This window comes from Eschrichtius robustus, chromosome 4 (assembly GCF_028021215.1).
Source record: "Eschrichtius robustus isolate mEscRob2 chromosome 4, mEscRob2.pri, whole genome shotgun sequence".
NCBI lineage: Eukaryota > Metazoa > Chordata > Mammalia > Artiodactyla > Eschrichtiidae > Eschrichtius > Eschrichtius robustus.
In genome coordinates this window covers 151,517,703-151,543,425 of record NC_090827.1, presented here as the reverse complement: position 1 = coordinate 151,543,425, position 25,723 = coordinate 151,517,703, and the positions used below count along the sequence as shown (strand labels likewise).

Genomic DNA, 25,723 nt, shown 5'->3' with positions numbered 1-25,723 from the left:
CCACTGCCGCCCACAGACTCCTGTCTCCTTGTGCACCTTTCCCAGAGTCTTCAGCCGTGGGGGACTTAGGTGAGGTTGCCTCTCAGTCCTCTCTTTAGTATCTCGCACATTTATACCTCCCAACTGAAAGTAACCTCACTGTTTTAAAGAGGACATTCCTAAAAACCGACAAGAAACCTAAGTGAAGTTTCACAAGGAAGCAAAGTTTCAGAAACATAAGGCAAAGGGTGGCTCTTTGCCGTGTGTGAGTGTGGGAGGGTTAGCCTGCTCCCAGGGTGGTCTCTGTGAGGCCCCCGTCCCAGCGTTAGCTGTGCCTGATGCCGTGGTTTTCGTGGGAAGTCCACGCAGAACCACAGGAACGTTTCAAGTGGAGCACTCAGGGCCGGGGCGTGGGACGGCGGGGGCGGGGGTGGGGGTTGGCCATTTCAAGAGGTTGCCGTGGTAGGGGACGGGAGCAGCTGAACACACCGGAGGAGAGGACAGCGGAAAGGCGAGGTTTGCTGCCCCTCTCGGTCTCCTGGGCCCTGGTCTGCTCGCCCAGGGTTAGGTCCGGGGTGTGTGAGCGTGGCCAGGCTGGGGGCGACTCTCATAGCTATCGAGTCTGTCTTAGAAATGTTCTAATGAAAAGTCAGACTGTAAATTAGCATCTACTTCCGAAAAGCATAAAAGGTGCCCACGTGTGGGCTTAAAATTAGGGTTCTCCACCAAAAGCCTGGACTTTGGGCCCGCTGTGGCAGATGAAGAGCTGAGGTTTTGTTCACCATTTCAGTAGCAGTGTAAGTGTTTTAAATAAAGGAGCGTCCTCCGTCCATTTGATGAGTCCAGTAGAAGGAGCGGTGCTTGCTTGGCGGGTGGCTCTTGGCTGGCTTGGGCGAGGCCTCGTGCGGGCCCAGGTGGGCGAGAAGGCACCCTCCCCCAGGCCCCCAGCAGGGACTCCTGTCTGAAAGGGGAGCTGGAGAGTACGGTCACTGCGACTTTGGCAAGTGTGTCTGATCCCTTTGCCGTTTGGTTGTTTCTAACTCAACTCGTTTCTGAAGCGCGTCTGGCTCCTTTCAGTTATTAATTCACGTTTCAGGTTGTTCTGGTCAGATAGTCGTTTGTATGTGGACCGAGTGAGAGCTGCCTTGACTTAGTGTGAAACTAGCATTTGTGCTTTTAAAATCAATAGCTTCATCACCTCAGCTTTTAGAAATCTATGAACAGAAGTAGTAATTGTTGAGGACTCAGTTTTATCTTTTAGATTATGAATCTAAATTATAGTCTTTTGCTGAAAGAACCGAAATATCGCTATCTTATTAGAAAAGGTTTCTCAGAATGCTCTCAAATCTATGATTGGCTTTCAATTTTTTTTTTTTTTTTTAAGAAATATGCTGACTCCTGTATATTTTAGGATTTTTGGTCAGTGAAATTGATTTTCATCCTTTTAAGTACTGTTTTTGCTGTTTTACCTAGAATATTAGAAATTAGTACTGATTTACTTGCCAGTGATGGAAAGTTGGGTGTCCTTTGCAGGTAACAAACACATGCCTTGCGTCCCTCCATCTTGTTGCTTGTACTGCCGGGGTCAGGGGCCACTCGCTTTGGGCATTTCCACCGGCGAGGACACCCTGAGGGGACCCTCCCGCCTGCTCAGTGTCTGTTTAGGAACCAGACAGGCCTCATCTTGTGAGATGCCTTTGTAGCTACATGGTTACCTGGTAGATCCACATTTACAGTTTTTTCTGGCCTGAATGTAGGTGTTGGGTTTTTGCATATAATTCTTTGGCATGTGTTTTGAAGCATGTGCTAACCGTTCGGGGCATATTGCACCTTCCAGAAGCGGCTGAGGTGGGGGAGGGCAGCCCGGCCCATCAGTGGGGGTGGGGTGGGTCACTCAGCGCTGCGCCTGCAGCCACTGGCCAGGCCCCTCCCCAGCTCCCCGCTCTAGCCCACTCTCTGTGGGACAGCCCCCGCTGGGGACACAGTTGGGACAACGTTGGGTTGATAGGACGTTTTAGAGACTCATTTTATCTGTGATGAGGGCTGGCCTTGCGTCTGGAACAGCAGCCCCACGGCCTGCCTGGCCACCATGTGGTTCTCCCTGGCACCTTCTGGGGCTGTTGGTTCTCACAGGAGCTGCCTGGTTAGAAGGTGGGTGTGAGGATAGTGCCAGGGTGTGTTCCCACGACTCAGACCTGGACTTCAGGGGCAGCTAGGAAGGGTCGAGCTGTGTCATCTAGAGGGGTTGCTTTAATACAAATTCAATAACTTTTGTTTGAATTGTAGTATTTCAGGTGATGAATGACTAATTTACAAATTACTTTAATTCCACCCTAATATTTCACTGTGATATTAACTTGGAAGACCTGTTTGAGATTAGTCTTTTGACTTTAAACTCATTAAATCTCCTGGGCACAGGATTCGTATCATTTGTCAATCCAAAATCCTATGTGAACACACTTCTAGTTACCTATTTCTTCCTTTACAAAAGCGTAACTTAAACATAAAAGTAATGTTGGTTTATAGAAATATCTGTTGTTCAAGGTCTGTAATTGTATTTTAAAAATGATGTAGTGTTCAACTTGTGAAGGGATGTGTTTTGTTAAAAGATTTGAACCTCACTGTAACTCTGTCCGAGGCGTAGGGGACTGCTCTCCAGCCCCGGCAGGGAGGGACCTGCCTGGGATTCACATAAGTCGCTTCTCGAAGTTGGTTTAAATGTGTTCACTAGGTCACATTATGTTCGTTAATATCATCCGGAAAAATCCCTGTAATGATCACGGAGACCACATTCTCTGCCCGTAGAGGAGTGTATTTCTGAGGCCAACGGGCAGTTCCGTGCTGTCGCATACTGAGTAGAGTAGAGTGTTTTCAGACTGGAGGAAACTGGAAAGTCAGGAGCGAAGTTGCTGGCCGAGCAGCCGCAGGCGTGGCTCTGGTGGACTCGGGCGCGGCGGGGAGTGCCCAGCAGTCCGCGCCCGTCCACTCGGTCACTGCGGTTCTCTCTTTCCGAATGCACCCTACCTATTGGATATGGAATAGACCGTAGAGGTCGTAGCCTGAGATTTGGGACTGTGTTGGGACCGTGCAGGTGAATGTGTCGCTTTCACAAACGCATCTCCGAGTAAGTGCCGGCCCCTGGTGCCCGTGGAGGTGGAGCCTGCAGCCGGAGCCAGGTGCCCGCCCGCTCTGCCCTCAGACCCCCGGCCGGCCGTGTGCTAGGGGTCCGCTGAGTCGCGGGGAAGGGGTGCGGTGGGATGGAAGCTGGACCCTCCCGCCCCCGTCACGGACTGTGCTGTTGTAAGGTCTGATGCTGTGTGTGTATCTTAGACCCATCAGGACATGCGCCTCGTGTGTGTCGTGAACATTTATACTTCCATTCAAAGTATGTATTCAGTGTTTATTTCCTCAAACCAGACTTTGTTAATTTAGGAAATATCTCCAAGTGGAAACGTGCTCACTTTTTCTGTAAATCTTAAATAAAAGGTGCTGTTCCTTCCTTTGACCCAGGACTGGTCTGTGTTTTCTGTCTTTCTCTCCGTGCATTTTTTCTTTTTCTTTTTTCTTTTTTTTTCTTTTTTCTTTTTCTTTTTTTTTTTTTAGCTTTTAGATTTGTTGCAGCCATGTTGAGGGAAGAACCTGGGTTGGTGGGTTGGGCACCGGGCTCTTCCCTGGAGCCCATGTGAAGGCCCTTTCTTTGGGCCTCGGTTCTCAGGCGGCCTAGTGGGACCGGGGCCAGCGGGGCTGCTTCCCTTCCTGGTGCCCCGGCTGCCCCAGCACCTGCTGCAGACTCGCCTCAGGTGCTCGCCCCCATCTGTGACCCTGCATCTGACGGACACGTTGAACTGGGGTTTGAACTCGGAGCATTCTTCCAGTTGACTGCCTTCTTTTGGGTGTCAGTGTGGAGGGTTAGGAGGTGAGCCGTAGGGGAGGGCTTCACTGGGCAGCCTCGCAGCAGCGGGCTGACACCTGTGCTTTAGTGCTGTTCACGCTGTCAAGCCTAGGCGGGCGTCCAGGCTGGCACGGTGGCCCACACACCCGTCACCCTGCCACCGGTGCCAGTCAGCCAACACATCCCTCGAAAAAGTCAGCCCACTTCAACACCAGGTTTTAAGTCAGCAAAACCCCTCTGTTTACCAGGGGCTCTTCCTTCCGCCCCCTGTAATTTCAGGGAGGTGAATCTGGGAGAATTTCACTGGTGAGGCTGCAGAATCAGGTGAATGGCCTGCTGGGGTTTCTTTTGTTTTTTGGTGTTTTTTTTTAAAAAACAGTGTGGCCCGATTCAATTTCTAGCTTTGTGTTCACTGGCAAGCAGCAAGCCTAGATCATAATTACTGGTTGCTGTGATTATTGAGGTGTACAGGAAATGTAGCTTACACGTTTGCTCTGTTGAAAAATTCAGTTTTCAACATTTATTTGGTAAACATCAGATAAATACCAAATGTGTTTTTAGGCTTTAAAACAAACCTGAATTTGATATATGAGAAAGTTTTCTGACTAAAGATTTATTGATTTCTATTTAAAGATTTGCTATTGCTGGTCAAGTGAGGGAAAAAGCTGTGTACAGTGATGAGGGGAGGCTGTAGCCCGGCCTCACTCATCGCTGGTAAATGAAGGCGAGACGGATGGAACACGGCCCGTGAGTCACTGCATTTGCTCCGAGTCCCCGTCTCTCCGCCTGTCGCGCGGACTGCCGTGGGCACAGGCGGCAGCTTGTGCCCCCTCCCCACCTGGCCCCGTGGGGGGAGGCGAACGGGCGGGGCGGTCAGTTACGGGTGCGATGAGTCTGGAAGACCGGCTCCTGACCTCGGTGAGCACGCGCTTCCCGACCGTCCGACCACGGCCGGAGTGACACGATCGCGCCACCAAGGCCTGCACTTGACACAAAAGCGTGTTGGGGGTTAACTTGTTTCCCTTCCCTTAAGGTAGTTGAACCTTTAGCAGATCGGGTAAGAAAAGCCAAGATTCTGGGTCCCCAAGCCCATCTTAGGTCACCTACTAGACCAAATTGGGTTTTCATAAAAGTTACTTCACTTTTAAGGAATGGGGAGAGGCTGTTAAGCCTTGTGCCCCTTGTGCACATTGTGTACCAAAAATCAAGCGGGTTGGAGCCCGTTTCCGAATTTGTACACAGCTTATCGGCAAGTGTGTCGTCACGGACACCGGTGGTGCCGCGTGTGAGGGGAGCTGGCGGGGCTGCTGGCGGCCACTATGAACTGTCGTCCGCCTCCTTCCTCCCAGGTCTCGGATGGCCCCGGAGACGAGCCCCCGGAGTCCCCAGACGAGAGTGCGGACGAAACCCAGACCGAAGTGTCCGTCTCGTCTAAAAGGTCTGAGCGAGGAGCGACCGCCAAGAAGGAGCACGTGTGTCAGGTGAGGGGCGGGCGGCCTCCGATGCAGCCGTTCGGGAGCCTGGCCTCGTCGGCCCTCCTCCCTCCCCTCGGCCGGGGCCCCAGAGCCCCGGGGGTCGGGGGATCGTGTGGAGTTTGGTTTCTCACACCTGGTCTCACACCCCTGTCGCCCGCAGCTGTGCGAGAAGCCGGGCAGCCTGGTGCTGTGCGAGGGCCCCTGCTGCGGCGCCTTCCACCTGGCCTGCCTGGGCCTCTCCCGGAGGCCGGAGGGGAGGTTCACGTGCAGCGAGTGCACCTCAGGTACGCCCCGCCCCGCCCCGCCCCGCCCCGCCCCACCGTGCGCTCCGGCTCTCGGCCGAGGCCGCCGCCCACCTCCAGTCCCCTGGCCGGACTCTTCAGAACTGGTGCCTTGTCGGGAGGACACCCGGAGCCTCCCCGGGAGCCCCCAGGGCTGGCCGTGGGGCACCTCCGCAGTTGGTTTGCCCGGCGGGGTTGGAGGAGGAGCCGGTGCTCCAGCCACGAGGAGCTGCAGCTCAAGTCCTGTTCTGTGCCCCTCTCTCCGCCCCTCTGACCCCGTCAGGGATTCACTCGTGTTTCGTGTGTAAGGAGAGCAAGACCGACGTCAAGCGCTGCGTCGTGTCGCAGTGCGGGAAGTTCTACCATGAGGCCTGCGTGCGCAAGTTCCCGCTGACGGTGTTCGAGAGCCGGGGCTTCCGCTGCCCTCTGCACAGCTGCTTGAGCTGCCATGCTTCCAACCCCTCGAACCCAAGGCCGTCGAAAGGTACAGACATGAGCGAGAGCCTCCGTGCCGGTTTGACACGGTCCCGGGCGCGTAGAGGGCAGGCAGGGGCTGTCAGGCTTGTCACCACAGAGCTTCACCCCTGATGTGGATTTGGAGGAACGGTTGGTGGTTCTTCTGTCACTGACTCCACACGGGGTGGGGATGGGGGGGTTAGGGTCTTTCTTGATGTTCTCCTTCCTTCCTGCCCTAAATGTCGTCTTAAAGATCCCTGACTTTAGGGGTGGGAGGCCTTTGAGCCATTTTGATAGATTCTATTTGTTCTGGCTTTAATGGTCCTTCACGTGCGAGAAAAATATTTTAAAATCCCGCCAGGTCTACGTTATGTCACGTTAGGTGTGTGGGATTGGGGGTGGCGGGTTACCTCTGCTTCCTGACGCCAGCGGTTCTCAGCCAGCCCTCCAGGGGACACATGGCCGTGTCTGGAGATGCTGCGGGGGGATGTGCTGGCGCCCAGCGGGTGGAGGCCGGGGTGCTGCTAAACACTGTCCCGTGCACAGGACACCCCGCGGGTCCCCGCTGGGCCAGCAGTGCCCAGGCCGAGAAACCCTGGTTGACCTCATTTTAGAAAACAGCGTTTTAAATGCCTGACGGTTTTCTGACATCGTTTTGAAGCACCGTCGCCTTAAGGAAATGTGTTTTCATGACGTCTAATAAATATCCTTACCCTCCCACTCTAGTTATTTTTTTCATCAACTGCTTCAGGTGTATTTCCGCAGCAGCCCTGCAAACCTGTGGAGGCTTGGTTCCTTGGAGTGCCCTGCTCAGTGCCTTGGGCTCTGGGGTGTCTCTCCTTCTCCAGGTAAAATGATGCGGTGTGTCCGATGCCCGGTCGCCTACCATGGCGGGGACGCGTGTCTGGCGGCGGGCTGCTCAGTGATCGCGTCCAACAGCGTCATCTGCACGAATCACTTCACCGCCCGGAAGGGCAAGAGGCATCACGCCCATGTCAACGTGAGCTGGTGCTTCGTGTGCTCCAAAGGTGAGGAGCGCCCCCGCGTCCAGCCCTGCGATTCCATCGGGGCCGTCCGGACGGTCAGAGTGCTGCTCCTCCGGGCGCTCCCAGGGCCGAGGGTGGGGGGCCGGCTGCAGCGCCTTTCAGGCTCTGGCTCTCTACCCTCCTGCCGCCCCCCACCCCCGTGCTTGCACGTGTAGTCGCATACGTGGTATCTCTGAGTTAACCGTGACCGTTTCACAGGCTTATGGGACACCGTTAGTGGTGAAAACAAAACGTGCTTTGTGTTTACATGCAGGTGACTCTTTTTTTAAGCTACTGTCTGAGGGTCAGAGGGTAAGAGCTGTAGACTGGGAAGGCCGTCGGGCTGAGCCGGGCGGGTGGGGCTGAACGGCGCCCTCTGTGCAGGGGGAAGCCTGCTGTGCTGCGAGTCCTGCCCGGCGGCCTTCCACCCCGACTGCCTGAACATCGAGATGCCCGACGGCAGCTGGTTCTGCAACGACTGCAGGGCCGGGAAGAAGCTGCACTTCCAGGACATCATCTGGGTGAAGCTGGGGAACTACAGGTGTGGGAGGAGGCGCCTGCCCCTCTTTCCTTGTTCAAATGTCTTCTTTTACTTTACAGAACTTAACGCATTGAAATTACTGTCACTCTCTCTGAAGAGTCTGTGAATCCTGTTTTTAATATTTATAATAGATGGTGGCCGGCAGAAGTTTGCCATCCCAAAAATGTTCCCCCAAATATTCAGAAAATGAAGCACGAGATTGGAGAATTCCCTGTGTTTTTCTTTGGGTCTAAAGATTATTACTGGACGCATCAGGCGCGAGTGTTCCCGTACATGGAGGGGGACCGGGGCAGCCGCTACCAGGGGGTCAGAGGGATCGGAAGAGTCTTCAAAAACGGTACGGAGGTTGGTTCCCAGGTGGTTGGAAACAGCGTGCTCGGGTGCCTTTGCTCATCCTGATTTCTGCTTCCAAGTGTTTGACCTCTGTAGAAAATGCTGGACTCAGCATTCTAGCTGTACCTTACATTTGAAAAAAGTAGGTCTGTAGACTGGTTTGTTGAAGCAGAGGGTAAGAGGTAATGTTTAACGACTTTTCTAACATTGGTCTGTGGTGACTTTCACTAACACGCATTAAAACTACTTTTAAGAAATTATCTGCGTACTAATTTCCAGGAATTCCTTACCGCTTGCCTTTACGTGAGATGGCGGCGTGCAGGAAACTGGCCTGCGGTCCGGGCCTTGCGCACCGGCTTGCGGGCTCCCTTTGCCCATGAGCAGACACTCAGGTGCCCCGAGGGGCAGGTGTGGGCAGGTCGACAGGACGCCCTGCACCCGACTCCACAGCCTGGGTGGGGACAGAGAAGACGGCGCGCAGGTCTCGTTCAGGCGACCAGAGGGAACGGGACGGGCGGCAAGTGAGGACGGCGGGGAAGTGGGGCCTGTGCCCTCGCCCCCTCCGGGGAGGTGGCCGCAGGCCCTCTGCTCACCTGGGGCCTCCGCACAGCTGACCCATCAGCTTTCTCAAGGATTGTTACAAAAGAGAGGTCACCGGACGTGGACGCGTGGGGGCTTAGGGTCGGCTGGCAGGTGCGGAGGCGGGATGCGCTGCGCTCCCCTCGCTGAGAGGCCGCACCGAGCTGCCCCCGGGTTCTCTAGCCGGCGGGCGTCCCCGAGCACCTGTCTTAAGGAAACCGCAGACAACACTTAGCAGTGAGATGGAAGTTTAGACTAAACCGTTAAAATACAGAGCGTAAAGGGTGGACGTGTTTATTTGCTAAAATCTTTCACTCACACTTTGTTGACTTTTTAGCACTGCAAGAAGCCGAAGCTCGTTTCCGTGAAATCAAACTTCAAAGGGAAGCCCGAGAAACGCAGGAGAGCGCGCGCAGGCCCCCGCCCTACAAGCACATCAAGGTGACCATCCTGGCGGGGCTGGGGCAGGGGGTGGGGGTGAGTCGCTCTCAGGCCCGCGGACTCTTCCTCCCCAGGCCGGGCTCAGCGGCCAGGAGGCTGGCCACAAGCGAGGGTCTGTGCCCGGGGCAGCTGCACGAGGTGTCCTAGGCGGGGAGGAGATGCCGTCGCCACCCGGCGTGTCCTTTGCCACGCGGGGGGACGGAGTGTGGGCAGGGGTTTCTGCCCAGGGGGTCTCTGCTTTGCCTTGGGGTGAGGCTCAGCCTGCTGGTCAGCGGGGGCTAGAACTACGGTCCTGGCCAGGCTGCCTGGAGTGGGAGGGGCAGAGGGACAGGCCGACCCCCCGGACCACGCACGCCATCACCAAGTGCCGCAGATGGGCTCAGATGAGAGGTGGCCCCCCCAGGCCAGTGCGCGGCTGGAGCCCCTGACAGAGTGCTCTTCCGCCTCGGGGAGTGTGGGGAGCGCAGGAGGGCGGGCAGGGGCCGTGTTCCCCAGTGCGTGGGCCTGGAGCCCCGCAGGAAGCGCCAGCACCTGGCGCCCCGCAGCCGACCGCGCTCGGCAAGCCGGTGCACCCGCACCCTGTCGCCCAGGGCCCCGTGGCCTCTCGACACGTGCTGGCCACCTTCAGGCAGCTCAAGGGCTCAGTCTTTGCTCCTAAAATCTGGACTGCGGTCAACGTCTGTGTGAAGGAAGCATTCCCTGTACTAATGTGTGTTTAGTCTTTTCTTTGGGATGAGTTCCCAGCAGTGCAATTACTGGGTCAGAGAGTATGAAACTGGGATTCCTGAGGCCTATTCCAGATTTTCCCCCAACGCGCTGGCATCACTGCAGTTTCTCCCTCAGCAGGGGAAGAGGGCGCCTCTCACCACGGTTTCCCTAGAGCTACTCATTTCTGCTTTAGTGTCTTTTCAATTCTCTTCTGCTTTATCCTTTGCTCTGGTTTCTTAACAAGGAGCTGTGAGTTGACGAGGGCGGGGCTGCCGTGTGCCCTCCTCCTTGGGCGCCTTTGTGTGCTGGGTGAGGGGGTCTGCGAGGGGATCAGGTCTCGTGGCGTTGGCTGGGTGCCCCGTGTCACTGAGCGGCCCCACGCGGTTCTCTCTCCTGTGACCATGGCCTGGCTCTTGGATGAACGAAGAACACAGCGCTAAGATGAGCCAGCGCGGGGGGTTGGGGGGACTGCCCTGCAGCCCACCTTGCGAAGCTCCCAGGGCAGGGCTGGGCCCGCCTCCGCCTGCCTCCCCGCCGTGTCCCCACTTGGCCTGAGTCTGAAAGGCCACCAGGAGGCTTGGGTGGGTGGGGCAGGCACGGCAGCCGGGACTCTGGAAGCTCTCATGGGTGAGTAGGCTGAGGTGGCCGGCTCTCGCCTGCAGGTGAACAAGCCTTATGGGAAAGTGCAGATCCACACGGCGGACATCTCCGAGATCCCCAAGTGCAACTGCAAGCCCACCGACGAGAACCCCTGTGGCTCCGACTCGGAGTGTCTGAACCGCATGCTGATGTTTGAGTGCCACCCGCAGGTGTGCCCCGCGGGCGAGTTCTGCCAGAACCAGTGCTTCACCAAACGCCAGTACCCCGAGACCAAGATCATCAAGACAGATGGCAAAGGCTGGGGCCTGGTGGCCAAGAGGGACATCAGGAAGGTGTGTGTGTGTGTGTGTGTGTGTGTGTGTGTGTCCCCAGGGCTCGCTCGCCACTTCCTCGGACTTGGCTTTGCTCGTGGTGCTTTTGCACTCATGTGAGAACAGTATTTCAAAAATGGTTTTTGAGTTGTTACAATTGAAGATTGTAAAACATTACATGAAAGATATCTATCAGAGTAAAACCCTTAAATTCCTTGAAACGTGCCTTCAGTCAGAATTCTGACGGCTGCTGTTGGGAAGGGAAAGGTTTGCTTAGAAGGGCAGCCGGGAGGGTCGCCAAGCAGAGCGTCGTGGACGCAGCTCCCGTGGGGCCGTCCTGGGATGGTGCGGGACCAGGTTGTTGGGAGGTGACAGGGACCACGCACAGCCTGTCTCCGCTTGCAGGCTGAATGGCGGAACTGCGTGCTTGCTGCAGCGAGCGCGGGCAGCCTCAGACCCAGGGCTGTTCTCGGCTGATCCCCAGCAGCGTCGAGAAGCCTGCTTTGAAAGAGCAAAGCCCCAGCAGCCCTGTGCCTGCACCTGCCTTGCCTGCTGGTTCATCCAGGCTCTTGCAGGAGAGCTTGTGGGAGTGTTTCTACCCCTGCTCTGTCTCCGCTGGGGAGGTCGAGCGGTGAGGGTGGGTTCTGTGGGAGCTGGGGGCTGACGGTTACAGCGCCCCCGAGACACAGGAGTGCTGGGAAGCAAGGGTTAGCGCCGCTGCTTCCAGAAGAAGGCTCAGGTACAGGCTTCACTGACAGCCTTCACGAAACACGCAATCGCCCGACTTGGCCGTAATGTCCAGGGACTTGGCGAGCCCCTGCCCGACGCCTGCTCCTGGCGTGGGCTCTGGGCCCCGGTGCTGAGGCTCGGCCGGGCCGTTGGCCGTCAGCAGCGCACCCTTCTGGTTTCCAGGGAGAGTTTGTGAATGAGTACGTGGGGGAGCTGATCGACGAGGAGGAATGCATGGCGAGAATCAGGCGCGCTCACGAGAACGACATCACCCACTTCTACATGCTCACCATAGACAAGGTAACGCGTGCGCCTTCTCCCACTTCTACACGCTCACCATAGACAAGGTAACGCGTGCGCCTTATCCCACTTCTACACGCTCACCATAGACAAGGTAACGCGTGCGCCTTCACCCACTTCTACACGCTCACCATAGACAAGGTAACGCGTGCGCCTTCTCCCACTTCTACACGCTCACCGTAGACAAGGTAACGCGTGCGCCTTCACGCACTTCTACACGCTCACCGTAGACAAGGTAACACGTGCGCCTTCACCCGCTTCTACACGCTCACCATGTAGACAAGGTAACGCGAGCGCCTTCACCCGCTTCTACACGCTCACCGTAGACAAGGTAACGCGTGCGCCTTCACCCGCTTCTACGTGCTCACCGTAGACAAGGTAACGCGTGCGCCTTCACCCGCTTCTACGTGCTCACCGTAGACAAGGTAACGCAGTGCGCCTTCAGGGTCCGTGTCTGTCCGCACGGGGCTTTCTGGGGCGTCGGACTGCGCGCCGGGCGATGCTGTCATGTCACCTGCGTAGGTGTGTTTCAGGCACCTGTGCTCGTCTCCTCAAGCGCAGTGTCTTCTGGCCACCGCCTGAGGGCCAGGGTGACCGGCCCTCGGCGTGGGGCTTCCTGGAGCGTCACGTGTCCCTCTGATGCGTGACGGGCACACAGAACAGTCTTTCCCAGGGTCAGAGAAGAGCAAGATCAGGGGAATTGCACATCCTTCCAGGTACATAGTGGAGTCTTCTGGGGTGCCTGTTAGGTGTCTGAAGCCCAGGTTTGTGAACATTTGTCTGCTGCAGGGGTCAGCATTCTCAGCAGGTGGGTAAGACGATTTGTCACGAGTGCGGGTGGAGAAGAGTGGGCACATCCGGGACACCGGGTGCCCAGCTGACAGGCCCCTTCTGGTCGCTCCAAGGAGACACAACCCCAGGAGGTGGCAAGTTTACGTACCCTCTGCCATCCCCCCTCCTTTCTGGGGGGGGGGTGGTGGTGAGGGGGTGGTGGGGGGATTAGAAATGGGAACCCTAGGCCTGTGCCTTCCTGTGTTTAGGCGTCTAAATTTGAACTACTTACATGTTGTGAAAAATGCCAGGTTGATCACTTAACATACAAGTTAGTCCCTGAAATGATAATTCACCGAGGGCACCTGGCTGAAGCCAAGATAAAGTCCATGACGCATGAGACGTTGAAACAATTCATACCTCATCCATTTCCTGCAAGACTAAAAGATAAGCCATACCTCCCTAAACGTGTACAAACGCAACAGAACAAGATCTCCGTAAGCAGACCCTCACATAGAAGGCTTAGCTTTTGGTGAGAATCTGAGGGAATAAGATTAAATCTGAAAGAAAGGATTAAATAAACATGTTACAGATGGTTAAAGCCATAAAAGGAGATTTAGAGACACAGGAACAAGACATTGAGGGATAAATCAGGCAGATTTGAACCAACAGTTAAAACTGGAAGTTAACACATAGTCATTGAAATAACCCAGTGGATGGGTTAAGAAAAGTTAGACCGCAGCAGGGAAGTGACTGCAGTAGAAGGAGCGTCCGAGAATCCGTCTGGACGCACGGCACAGGAAGATAGAGCGATGAGGCCGAGAGATGGAAGACAGACGTTCAGTAGATGTTCCAGAAGGAAGACGGGAGACCTGGGGGAGAGGCAAAGTGGAAAAAGAATTTTATGGAATCTCTGTGACATGGATCATTTCATGGATGAAGCTGAACAAGTTTTGAGCAGGATAGATAAAAATAAATCTATACCTAGGTATGTTGTTTAAAAAAAAAAAGCCTGGGAGGATTAACCAAGATGGAGGAGTAGAAGGGCGTGCTCTCACTCCCTCTTGCGAGAGCACCAGAATCACAACTGGCTGCTGGACAATCACCGACAGGAAGACACTGGACTTCACCAAGGAGGATACCCCACGTCTAAGGACAGAGGAGAAGCCACAGTGAGACGTTTGCATTATCTCAATCAAGTCTTACTTTTAAGAAATTAAGAGATATCTCTTCCATGTTAAAAAAAAAAAAAAGAAAAAACAGCTATCATTGTACATCTACTATAATTATAAACAAGATTCAATTACCAAAAAAAAAAAAAAATCTTGGGCTTCCCTGGTGGCGCAGTGGTTGAGAATCCGCCTGCCAATGCAGGGGACACGGGTTCGATCCCTGGTCTGGGAAGATCCCACGTGCCGCGGAGCAACTAGGCCCGTGAGCCACTATTACTTAGCCGGCGCGTCTGGAGCCCGTGCTCCACAACAAGAGAGGCCGCGATGGTGAGAGGCCCGCACACGGCGATGAAGAGTGGCCCCCGCTTGCCACAACTAGAGAAAGCCCTCGCACAGAAATGAAGACCCAACACAGCCATAAATGAATAAATAAATAAATTTAAAAAAGAAAAAATCTAAAAAACTGAGCTACAGAAAATACGGCAATTCCACTCGTGGGCATATATCTTGGGAAAAGTATAAATCGACAAGGCACATGCACCCCAACATGTAGTGCAGCCCTGTTTAAAAGATGCTAGACTCGGGACTTCCCTGGTGGCACAGTGGTTAAGAATCCTCCTGCCAATGCAGGGGACACGGGTTCGAGCCCTGGTCTGGGAAGATCCCACATGCCGTGGAGCAACTAGGCCCGTGAGCCACTATTACTGAGCCTGCGCGTCTGGAGCCCGTGCTCCGCAACAAGAGAAGCCACCGCAATGAGAAGCTCGGGCACCGCAACAAAGAGTAGCCCCCGCTTGCCGCAACTAGAGGAAGCCCGCGTGCAGCAACGAATATCCAATGCAGCCAAAAATAAATTTAAAAAAAAAAACAGATGCTAGGCTTGGAAGCAACCTAACTGTCCTTGGAAGGAAGAATGGATAAAGAAGATGTGGTACTTATGTACAATGGAATATTACTCAGCCATAAGATGAAGGAAATAAGGCCAGTTGCCGCAGCTCGGATGGATCTAGATACAATCATACTAAGTGACATAAGTCAGACAAAGAGAAATATCATATGATATCACCTAGGTGGAATCTCAAAATTGATACAAATGAACAAACTTACAAAACAGAAACAGAGTCACAGATTTAGAAAACAAACTTATGGCTACCAGAGGGGAAAGGAATGGGGGGGGGGAGTATAAACCAGGAAGTTTAAATTAGCATACATGCCCTTACATAGAGAAAATAGGTAATCAATAAGGACCTACTGTACAGCACATAGAATTCGACTCAACACACTGTAATAACCAAAAAAGAATATATGACTGGTAAGAATCTGAAAAAGAATATATATTTGTCTCTCTGTAAGTGATTCAAGTGGATGTACACCAGAAAGAAACACAGCATTGTAAATCATCTACATTCCATTATAAAAATAAAGTTAAGGTACATAAACAAACAAACAAACAACAACAACAAAAAAGCCTGTAAGATGCCATACACTACAAAGATGAAAAGCAACAGAGAGGGACTTCCTTGGGGGTCCAGTGGTTAGGACTCGGTGCTTTCACAGCCGAGGGCCCAGGTTCAATCCCTGGTCGGGGAACTGAGATCCTACAAGTCGTGCAGTGCAGCCAGAAGAAAAGGCAACAGAGAAAAAAAAGAGCATGTTCCCGGGAACGACAGTTGGATGGTCAGCCTCCTTCAAGTATGATGGAAACCAGGGACACTTCTACTCCTCAGGGAAAAAACCCTTGACCCCGCACCTCACATCCTCCAGACAGGGACCAAGCGAGCTGACCATCGGCGTCACGTGGCGGAGGAGATAGTAAAGGAGGTTCTTCAGGGGCTTCCGAAGTTACGTGTGAGGCGCGAGAAGGATGGTGGATAAGAGGCGGTGCGCGTGCGGGTGTGGCGGTCACAGGTGCTGAGCGCTGGTGAATGCGGGGCAGCGGGGCCGGGGTGGCGGTCACAGAGGGCGTCAGAAGAAAGACGAGGCCAGTGTGAGCTGCATGTTTAGTGTGGATGGAGGGGAGACGTCACTAACTCGTGCTTTGTCGGGAATACACAGGAAATGACTGAATGAGTAGAAATGGAAAGTGTAACTTCCACCTTGTGAGAGAGTGGAAAAGGGCATAAAGAAAAGTCTCATTCACTAGAAAGTGAGGGAGGAGGGAGGAAAAAAGGAGAAAAGATGGTCATCAGGAAACACAAGGTAGGGAGTTCGCTGGCAGTCCCGTGGTTAGGACTCAGCTCTCACTGCCCAGGGCCCTGGTTCGATCCCTGGTCGAGGAACTAAGATCCCACAAGGTGCTGCCCAAAAACCCCTTAATCTATAAAAATTAAATTAAAAAATCTATACACAGGATTTTGGTAGAAGATGGTGGTGCTCAATTCCAAAGCAGCAACAAAAAGATACACAAAGTACATCTTCAGTGAAACTGAGGAACTTGTCACCCACGAGCAGACGGAAGGCCCTGTCTGAGAGCAGGAGACTGGAGGCTGAGGGGCTGCAGAGTTGGCGCCTCTTGGCCGCCCCCCTCCCCCCGCCCCCGAGCTGCCTGCTCCCAGCAGAACCGAGCCGTCCCGACTCACCTCCTTGCTGCCGACAGTCGCACAAGAGGATGAACTAGTAGATGTGTATCCAACGGTCTCAGAGAAAGAAGGGTGGGTGGGGTCCTGGGGACCTGTGGCGACAGGCCTCGGAAGGACCGTATTCCAAAATAAGGCAGCTCTCTGTGAGGCAAAGAGAGGGGGCCCGAGGCTCTGGAGGCTGGGGAGCTGTGCGCCGTCAGGTGAGCGCAGAGCGGGAGCCCAGAGGCAGGACACCCAGAATCCAGCCGACAGCTGCTCCAGGAACCCCAGCACGCTTCGAGAAAATCTGATGATAAAGAGCAGCAGAACCTCCCTGTGGATGGGGAAACGCGGCCACAGAGCTGGGAACGTCACGCCCCAGCAGTCAGCGTGCATTTCTAGAGCATGCGGGGTGAGAGACGGCCAGCTAGCAAGCGGAGCTGAACCTCGAACTCGGAGACCTGAGGGCTGAAACGAGCAGCAGCCAGAGCGTTTCTGAAGCAGAGCTTAAGCCACCTGGAGCAGCTCCTGAGCAGGCGCAGGACGGACAGGACACGGCGGGAAAGGAGGGTTAGGAAGAAAGCGCAGCCAGCGGGCAGGCCAAGGGGGGGGTCTCTCTGCATGACCGGAGTCTAGGTATTGAAAGAATACCCTGTATTTCAGGGGCAAGCCATCCAAAATGGTCAACATAATAAATATCTTATTAAAATTACTGGACATAACAAGGAACCCTTTGGCTAGCTTGGCCAAAAAATTGAGTTACTTATAAGGGGAAGAAAGTGAGGCCGTCTCGAGGCTTCTCATGGCGGACTCCAGCGCCTGAGCACAGAGGAGCAGCACTGATAAAGTTTTCAAGGGAAGAGTGAACTGGAGACTTCCTCTCCCGCCGACTGGTTCTTTAGACGTAGATGTCAGAGTGACAGGTGTGGACACGGGAGCTAAGGGCACCGGTCCTTTGGGGGAAGCTGCTGAAGGACGGGTTCCAGGCGACCCCCGCAAAGCGACTGGCGGTAGTACAGGTATCGGGAATTTGTGCCAAACTGTGACTCCCGACAGCGACAGAGAGGGGAGGCCGGAGAGGGGGGTAAACTCACCTGTGATGCTGACGCCCAAGAGTCAGAGCTGGCCAGCCACGCTGGGGTAGTTGTCAGCATTTGTAAGTATTACGGTAAGAATGCTACTGAAAACCGGGTTGCAAGGATGGAGGTGGGTCAGGGGAGACCGCTGCAACAGGAGCTTACGGGCGTCGTATGCAGGCAGAGATGCCCTCGATAAAGGGCAGCCAGCAGGGAAAATAAAACAAGGTTCCCAACATAACAGGAAAATCAATATTTAAAAAACCCCATTACTTCATAGTGAAAGGCTTAAAACCCAAATAAACAAGCAAACTAGATTGATAGAATTGTGCCCAACATATGAGTCATATTTGTAAAAGGGAGTTGGATTAACTCATCTATTAAAAGGTTTCCAGATTGGTTCATAAAGCGAAGCCTATTTCTCCGCTGTATCTAAGAAACAGAGAAATCCTGAAAGTTGAAAATAAAATTGTACACAAAGGTGTGTCAGGTGAAGTCAAATTAAAAAAGAATTTTTCTCAGACAAGGCAGAACTTGGGCCCCAGCGCGTTCAGTGAGATGGAGGAAGGCCTTTTAACGTCAAAAGCGCCGCCAGGGGGCTTCCCTGGTGGTGCAGTGGTTGAGGGTCTGCCTGCCGATGCAGGGGACACGGGTTCGAGCCCTGGTCTGGGAGGATCCCACATGCCGCGGAGCAGCTGGGCCCGTGAGCCACAACTACTGAGCCTGCGCGTCTGGAGCTTGTGCTCCGCAACAGGAAAGCCCGCGATAGTGAGAGGCCCGCGCACCGCGATGAGGAGTGGCCCCTGCTCGCCGCAACTAGAGAAAGCCCTCGCACAGAAACGAAGACCCCACACAGCCAAAAATAAATAAATAAATAATTAAAAAAAAAAAAAGCGCCGCCAGGGACCAGGATACATCCTGCAGGGTGTGCGCCAAATAACAGCAGCAACCCCCCCAGAGCCACAATTCGCGGAGGCACAGGAGACAGCCAAGTGAGGGGAAGTCTACTGTGGATTCACCTCTTGGAGCGAGAGGTCCTAGGCGGAGAATCAGCGTGGACTAAGCGCCGACTGAAAAGAGCAGCAGCCGTGCAGAGAGCCTGTGGCCGCAGCGGTGTGACAGCGGACTCGGGCAGCAGCGCCAGCTTCATCAGCAGAGGGACAGCCGGGCGCCAGCATCTCGGCCCTGAGGAGCCGACGCAGCGCTCAGAGCGAGTTCGGCGGTTCCTTTCAGTGAGGCGGGAGCACGCTGCAGAGCAGGCACTTCTGAAGCGCGTCCACCTTCAGAGGAGCAGCTAGCGTCTGGGTGCGAGTGTGTGGCTGAGGCCCCCCCCCCCAGGGCCGCCCGTCCAAGGCAGGGGAGCCTGGCAGGCGTCTCGATGCTGCGCTCCTGGGGTGCCCGTGTTTACACACGTCCTGTCCCCACTCACAGACCCCGTGTGGCGTTACCGCGTGGCTGTGATGCTTTTTGTGGCCTAGTTTTAAGTGCCCTCCCGCCTCCGGTACATCTTTCTGCTGTCCCTTCCGGTCGCGCGGTCGATGAGAGACCCTTAGGGTGAGGAAGCCGAGGTCACTGCTCCCCGATGCCGGGCGATTGCATCGTCTGGGTTTTGCCACAATAGGTGTAAATCTCCGTGTACACACGGGCGCTTGCCTTTCAGGGGGTCGAGTCCCGGGAGCACGAGGGCGGGACCCTCATCGCTTTTGCCCGGGTGCATCTCAAGACTGCTTCTGCCGCGGGGGTTGGCCCCCCTCCCATCAGCCAGCGTGGCCTCATGGCCTCAGGACGTTCTCCTTGCTTCCTCCACCGCTGGCCTGTCTCGACTTGCTGGCTGGTTTGTGTCGTAAGTGGTCAGTCTTGTCCTCTGTCAGGCTGTTGGTGTCCGGCTCCCTCGTTTGCCATCTGACGCCGGGGAGCTCGGCTCACTGCCCCCTGCTCACCAGCGCTTGGTCCCTCCATGTGGTGCTGACCTGCCTGCCCTCCGTGAGCAAGAGAAACAGGACTGGTTTGGGGGTGTCCCGTCCGAGTGGACTTGGGAGACCACGGTCTCAGTACAACACCAGTTGTCCAGCACAATGGTGACAGTTCCCTTTGAATGAGAACGTGATGGCTGAGAGTTGACCACGTATGTAGATGCTGCTTGAAACCTGAGTTGTACCTTACAGGACCGTATAATCGACGCCGGCCCCAAAGGAAACTACTCCCGGTTCATGAATCACAGCTGCCAGCCCAACTGCGAGACCCTCAAGTGGACGGTGAACGGCGACACTCGCGTGGGCCTGTTTGCCGTGTGTGACATTCCTGCAGGTACAGTGCCCCCGGGGCTCCCCACGGGGCTCCCAGCCGAGCGGGCCGGTGGAGGGGCCCTTGTCCGATGCTGCCTGTGGCCGGACCGCCAGGCTCGGGGAGGGCGGGCGGCTGGCGATTTGGAAGTTGTGTTTTGTTTGGAACGTGCACCTTGCAGCGTGGAATCGAAAGCCGTGCGGGGACAGTACCGGTGCGCTGAGAGGCGCAGGGCTCGTAGACCTGATGCAGGCTTCTTGGCAGTGTCGGGAGAAGGGCAGTGTCTCAGTGTGGCTTGTCTCCCTCACCCAGGGACAGAGCTGACCTTCAACTACAACCTCGACTGTCTGGGCAACGAGAAAACAGTCTGTCGGTGCGGGGCCTCCAACTGCAGCGGGTTCCTCGGGGACAGGCCCAAGGTGAGCAGTGGCGGGAGCGGAGTGTGCCGGGCGGGGCACGGACGGCAGGGGAGGCCAGGCGTGAGACTCCGTGCTCCTTGCTGGGCTCGCGGGCCGTGGCTGCCCCCGCAGAGGCCACAGGGTGCTGGGGCTCACGGCCTGGAGCCGGGAATCCAAAGTCACAGCCTCCGTACTCCCCTGGGGCGGGTCTGCCCCCGGCGCCTGGCGGCACGTGGCGTTCTGCCTGCGTGTCTGTTTCCGCGTCTCTTTCCCTCTTTCACAAGGACGCCGGTTGGTCATACAGGGTTAGGGCCCACCTGCTCCACTGCGACCTCACCCCCACTGCTTTACATCTGCAGCAACCCTACTTCCAAGCAAAGTCACATTTGCGATTCCGGGAAGGACATGGCTTTGCAGGGGGACACAGCTCCAACCAGCACACTTAGCCCCTTCCCTGTGCTGGGTAAAACCCGGGCCTGAAGCCTCTGGACGGCCACAGGCATCCAGGCCCAGAGGTGGGATGTCCGCAGCAGGCCTGCTGCTTCACCTGGTTTTTTTCATTTGTTCTCACAAGATGCGCCGCGTGGGGAAAGAGCCTGCCCTGGGCCGCATGTCCGCTGAGCGGCGCTGCGGCCGGCGGCCTGTGTTGTTTCCTACAGGCAGTAAACGGGAACACGTCGGTCCCCTGCCTTTTCCCTGTCAGCTGCAGACCCCCACTCTTCTCCTGTGAGACCATCGTCAGGGGTCCCTGGCGCTCCCGACCTTGACCTTGGCCCTGGTGACCCCTCGGGACAGCTGGCCTCAGTGCACGCAGTTCCCTTGAGTGAACTGCGTTTATTTCTTCATTCTAGACCTCGGCATCCCTTTCCTCGGAGGAAAAGGGCAAAAAGACCAAGAAAAAAACCAGGAGGCGTCGAACGAAAGGCGAAGGGAAGAAGCCGTCTGAGGACGAGTGCTTCCGCTGTGGTGACGGCGGGCAGCTGGTGCTGTGCGACCGCAAGTCCTGCACCAAGGCCTACCACCTGCCCTGCCTGGGCCTGGGCAAGCGGCCCTTCGGTGGGTCCCCAGCCCGGGCAGCCGAGGCCAGACCACTGGGCGCAGCCCTTGGGGGCCGGCACACCTGGGTCTCGGCTGGGAAGACGGGGAGGGGCTGGGGCTGGGGCTGGACTCTGCCCTTCAGAGAGATGACGGGCTCCGGCGTGCACAGAGCGGCCGTGTCACCTCGGGAGGGAAGCCGAGAGGCCCTCACCCGGAGACAGAAGCAGAAAAGCTAGAAAAGAAGTCAAATGTGTTTGACTGTAAAACAGAAACAGAAACACTGTGTGTGGCACAAGACGATGCAGCAGGGCCAGCAGGCAGGCGGCAGAGGGGCTCACGGCGGGCGTGCTGGTTCTCCCAGACCGCACTAAGAGCCTTTGCAGGGGGACGCCAGGAAGATCCCAGAAAGATCGGGGTCCCTGCAACACTCGGCCCGGCTGCACCCCCGTCACCGGAGAGCAGCCGGGGCGGCAGGGCCCCCGGTGCCGCTGGGCCATCTGGGCTCAGGGGTGGGGCCTGCTCGCCGCCCTCCGCCCCCCAGGCCTCTGACAACCAGCTTTAGCTTCTCTTTACCTTTTGACACTTGCGTGGAAAGCAGTGTCTTGTTTTAGTTTGTGTTCATCTGACGAGACTTGAGTTTTAGTGTTCAACCATGAAAATGTTACAGTGTTACAAGTTGCCATTCCTCTCTTCTGTCTGGTGATACTTTGTTTCGTTGCAGGGAAGTGGGAATGTCCTTGGCATCACTGTGACGTGTGTGGGAAACCTTCCACTTCATTTTGCCACTTTTGCCCCAATTCGTTTTGCAAGGAACACCAGGACGGGGCAGCCTTCAGCTCCACCCAGGACGGGCGGCCGTACTGCGGCGAGCACGACTTGCGGGCAGAGCCGGCCGAGCAGCCCTGCCCGGAGCCCAAGTCCAAGGGGAGGAGGAAGAAGAGGAGGTGCTGGCGGAGGGTCACAGAGGGCAAATAGCGCCAGGCCGGGGCGGGGTGAGATCGGGCGGCCCCGGGTGGCCGGCCCGCCCTGTGGGCAGAGGGCCGGAGGACGCCGCCCGCGGCCCCCGGGACGCACGCACAGGCCTCCTCGGGAGGGGGCGCCTCCCGTCACTGAGCCATCCCAGCAGCGCCCGCTGCGCCGCACTGACCGTCCGAGCCGCGTGGTTCCAGCCGCGAGGTGCGGACGCCCCAGGACAGACAAGCCTGACTACGCAGCATTACAGCTACACTTGAATCTCAGAACGTCAAGGTGCCCTCCCGCTCTACTTTCTTAGGTTAACGTTACGATGGAAAAGTAATTGGCGTATGAAATGTTTTTATCTCCCCTGAGGTATATAGAGTAGTATTTTTTCGGAGGATCACTCTTACCTCTTTTAATCTTGACAACGTCACCCAGCCTGCTTCCCCGTTGCCGTCACTCAGGAGAGGAGACCAGGGTGGGGCCTGGGCAAGGACTCAGACCCCCGAGTGCCCTGGGAACCATGGTTTTGATGATTTTGCTCTTAGGAAACAGCTGTATGATTTCTTTTTTGTACTAATGTGAAGTTTTTCCTCAAAATGCTTCTTTTCCATCCTAGTGAGGAGCCGGCCCCAGGACGGTGCCTAGCGTAGTGTTGTTGGGGGGTGTCCCCTGTAGTTTCTCTCTCCGCGGATGCGAACCAAGCGCTGCTGCCACGTCGGCCTTTCGAGCACAGGCGCACGCCGGGCAGCCTCGCCGGAGGGGCTCATCACTCGGGGGAAGAGTTTGTACACTTTTTAGGTTGGCCTTTCTTTACCGGTTTCTGGCTTTTACTCTCAATATATTTTTGCTAAACTTGTTTCACAAATTACCACCGACTGAAATGCGTGTTTACTGATGCGTGTGTGACTCGCTGAGCCGTGTGACGCGGCAACTTAGGGAGACGGTTTGTCCGGTGCTCTGCCCGGCGGCATCTCGGGTGACCGTCGCGCAGCAGGGCACTGCTAGGTGCCCCCCCCCGCCTCCACCCCACCGCCGGGACGTGGAGCTCGCGGGAGACGTGTGCGTCCAGGCGCCCCCCTCGGGCTGAGGAAAGAGCGAGTTCCGGAGCGTTGTCCCCCCACGTGACTCCGCGCTGCTGTGGGTCCGTCCCCGGGAAGCCGGAGCCGCGCCGGGCAGACGCCCTCGGCCGGGGCCCCTTGGCGGAGCGCTTGTCCCGGGACTCGGGCGGCCTGCCGGGCGTGGGCACCCGGCCTTGGGACAGCCCGGCCGACACTGTCCCCGGGGAGACTTCCACGGACCGTTAGCCCCACGCGGGGAGAGTCTGCTGCGGAGCACGGCGTTCCCCGTGGACCCCGCGACGCTGGGAGCGCCCTGCCAGGAGCCCGCGTGCCTGCCTGTCTCCACTCGCGATGGGAGGGAAGGGGACACTCGGCAGCAGGTGCTTTTTTCTGACCTTTTCTTCTTAAAATAACCTGAGGAGAACATCTCCTCTGCAGAAGAGTTTACACAGCTGTTCTTGAAAACTGCCACTGAGGTCTCCTGTTTGTCTCTCTCACCGTTTTCGCCTCGGAGAACTGCAGGATATACCAACACTTGGACCCAAGCTCACTACTGCCCCGTGGTTCTGCGACGTGAGCTGTGGGGGGAGGGGGGGCGGTCTCGGCCAGGCCGGGACCCCCGGGGAAGCACCTGCTCCAGGTGCGAGGTGCCCGGGCCTCCCCGAGCGTGGACTAGGAGAGTCGGCTGACCGAGGCCGTCCCGCTGGCCCTTCTCCGGTGACCCTGGGGCAAGTGACCGTACGTAGGACCAAAGGAAAAACAAGCCGTGTCCTCAGCTGGTGCTTCTGCAGGCGGCTCGGTTCTCTCCGGAAACGCGCCTGCTCGGTGAGACGCAGGGGCCGTGGGGTATTTCAGTTCAGAACTCTCGTCTCTCTCAAATGGTCTTTTAAGAAAATACTGGATTGACGTAGGCTTATGCTCCTCAGGCCCTGAACCTGGCGCCTGCGCGCTCTGGGGCTGGGCACGAGGGGCGCCGAGGCCTGGTGCCAGCATAGCGGCCGAGGTCGCAGCCCCGCCCTTCAGAGCCAGGGGCCTGGGTGGGGGCTGCTGTCACTTGCCCTTTCCTGCCAGTAAGGGACTTGTGCCTAAGTCAACATCAGAATTGGTTTTGCAGTGCACTTTGGGGGGCAGGTTAACTTATTTTTGTATTTGACGGTAGTAAAAATGCTGTGTGATTTTTGAGTCACTTTGCTATTACTTCCAAATTCTTTTATAACCTTTCTGAAGGAAATACTGGAAAACTTATTTTAGATATGGTTGCCCTCTTTCCGAAAACTGTTAAACTAATGAGCAAATAACACTAACTCTGAGAATCTCTAGAAAACCAGTTGATGGATCTGAGCGCAAGGCATTGGAGGAGCAGTGGGGCTGGAAGGGCCCTCCCGACGGGGCCGAGGCCTTTGCTCCGCGTCGGAGGGGAGCTTGCTTTGGGGGAGTCGGTCTTTCCCGGAACATCGGCTTCAGTCCTTTGTCGTTAATGTGAAGCAGAAACACAATGAAAACCGCCCACACGCCTCAGGATTCCTCAGCGTCAGGAGCTGACCGGGACCCCTCGTGTGTTGTGTCGACGCCAGCGCGGGCCTCTGGACGCGGGGACGCCTCTCTCCGTGGGGGTCGCAGGCCCATGTCCAAAGCGGGTGATAAGCTGCAAGCACCACGGGGAGGCCGCCTGGCGCCCCCGCCCGGGTCCCGTCCTCCGAGGATGCTCGGGACCCCCTGCCTCACCCTCAGGTCTGCGCCCCGGCGCCTTCCCAGTGTTTCCCTTGACACATAAACTGCAGTGTGTGCGGCGCCATCTTCTAGAACTGCCGTATGTCCAGGAATAAGAAAAGATAAGCCTGTTTTTATGAAAGGTAACACAGACGACTGTCAGTTGCCGAACTCTTGATCCTGTGAGACGTGTAGCGTTTGATGAATGAGTAAAGTGCTGTGTCCGCGGGCGTCGTGTCCACCGCACCCTGTTGAGATGTGAAATTAAACAGAAACCTCAACGTGCCTACTGGTGTCTCAGCGTCGCACGGAACGAGGCCAGGCTCCGCCTTTGGGGGTGGGGGGTGTACCAGGTGCTACCGCCAATTTTGACAGACTTAAAAAACTTGAAATTCACTTCTGGGGGAAGATACTGAAATGTAGATTTGAGAATTGCTGATTGCGGGGAAATAGGATTTAAGGTTGGAAGTTGTGTTTGGAAGATTGTGTATGAGTATTTTTGTATTAAAAAATTTAAAGGCTTTTTTCTTTATGTGGGATTGCATTTTGAAGTTTGGGGCTCTCTTCCATTTCCCCAGTCCCTTTTCTTTTTTTTTTTTTGGTCACGCTGCGCCTCACGCGGGATCTTAGTTCCCTGACCAGGGATGGAACCTACGCCCCCTGCAGCGGAAGCACCAGGGAAGTCCCGTTCCCAGTCACTCTGAGTTGTCTGTCAGTCACTCTGAAGCATCTGGCACAGTCCCCTGACATCTGGGGAGAGGCCAGCGTGGCCTTGGAAGTATAACAAGTATCGTAGATAGTGAGTGTCGTTCTGATTTGGGGAAAAGGCTTTTTTTCTTGTTAATTATGATTTGGTTCCCAAACCCCCCTTAAACGTGACAGAGTAGGGAGAGGAAGCTGCAGACTCTTCTCAGCCCCGCAGGTGGTTGAGCCCCAGGCCCCTTTGATGTGCTCCCCACGCCCGCATCGTCCAGGAGTGACCCCTGGGCTGACCCCAACGTCACCCACCCCAGAGCAGAGAGGTCGAGCTGGCTAGAAACACAGCTCTG

At 55.9% G+C, this 25,723-nt stretch overlaps 1 protein-coding gene and 1 non-coding gene across 7 annotated transcripts in view; both read left to right on the top strand.

The window, feature by feature from the left end:
- The window catches only part of NSD2 (nuclear receptor binding SET domain protein 2), a 79,324-nt gene extending 54,120 nt beyond the window's left edge, over positions 1-25,204 (top strand). For all 6 annotated transcript variants that reach the window (XM_068543577.1, XM_068543582.1, XM_068543580.1 and 3 more), the window contains exons 10-22: positions 5,221-5,352; positions 5,507-5,630; positions 5,911-6,111; positions 6,932-7,111; positions 7,493-7,649; positions 7,781-7,986; positions 8,899-9,002; positions 10,373-10,642; positions 11,534-11,650; positions 19,393-19,534; positions 19,823-19,929; positions 20,760-20,964; positions 21,668-25,204. In XM_068543577.1, the coding sequence (XP_068399678.1) occupies positions 5,221-5,352; positions 5,507-5,630; positions 5,911-6,111; positions 6,932-7,111; positions 7,493-7,649; positions 7,781-7,986; positions 8,899-9,002; positions 10,373-10,642; positions 11,534-11,650; positions 19,393-19,534; positions 19,823-19,929; positions 20,760-20,964; positions 21,668-21,921 (2,199 nt within the window). In that variant the 3' untranslated portion in view covers positions 21,922-25,204. The remainder of the gene's footprint in view (positions 1-5,220; positions 5,353-5,506; positions 5,631-5,910; positions 6,112-6,931; positions 7,112-7,492; positions 7,650-7,780; positions 7,987-8,898; positions 9,003-10,372; positions 10,643-11,533; positions 11,651-19,392; positions 19,535-19,822; positions 19,930-20,759; positions 20,965-21,667) is intronic.
- LOC137764486 (small Cajal body-specific RNA 23) lies at positions 19,160-19,286 on the top strand. The gene has a single exon (XR_011073991.1). It is a non-coding gene; the product is annotated as a small Cajal body-specific RNA 23 (non-coding RNA).
- Positions 25,205-25,723: the final 519 nt, after the last annotated feature.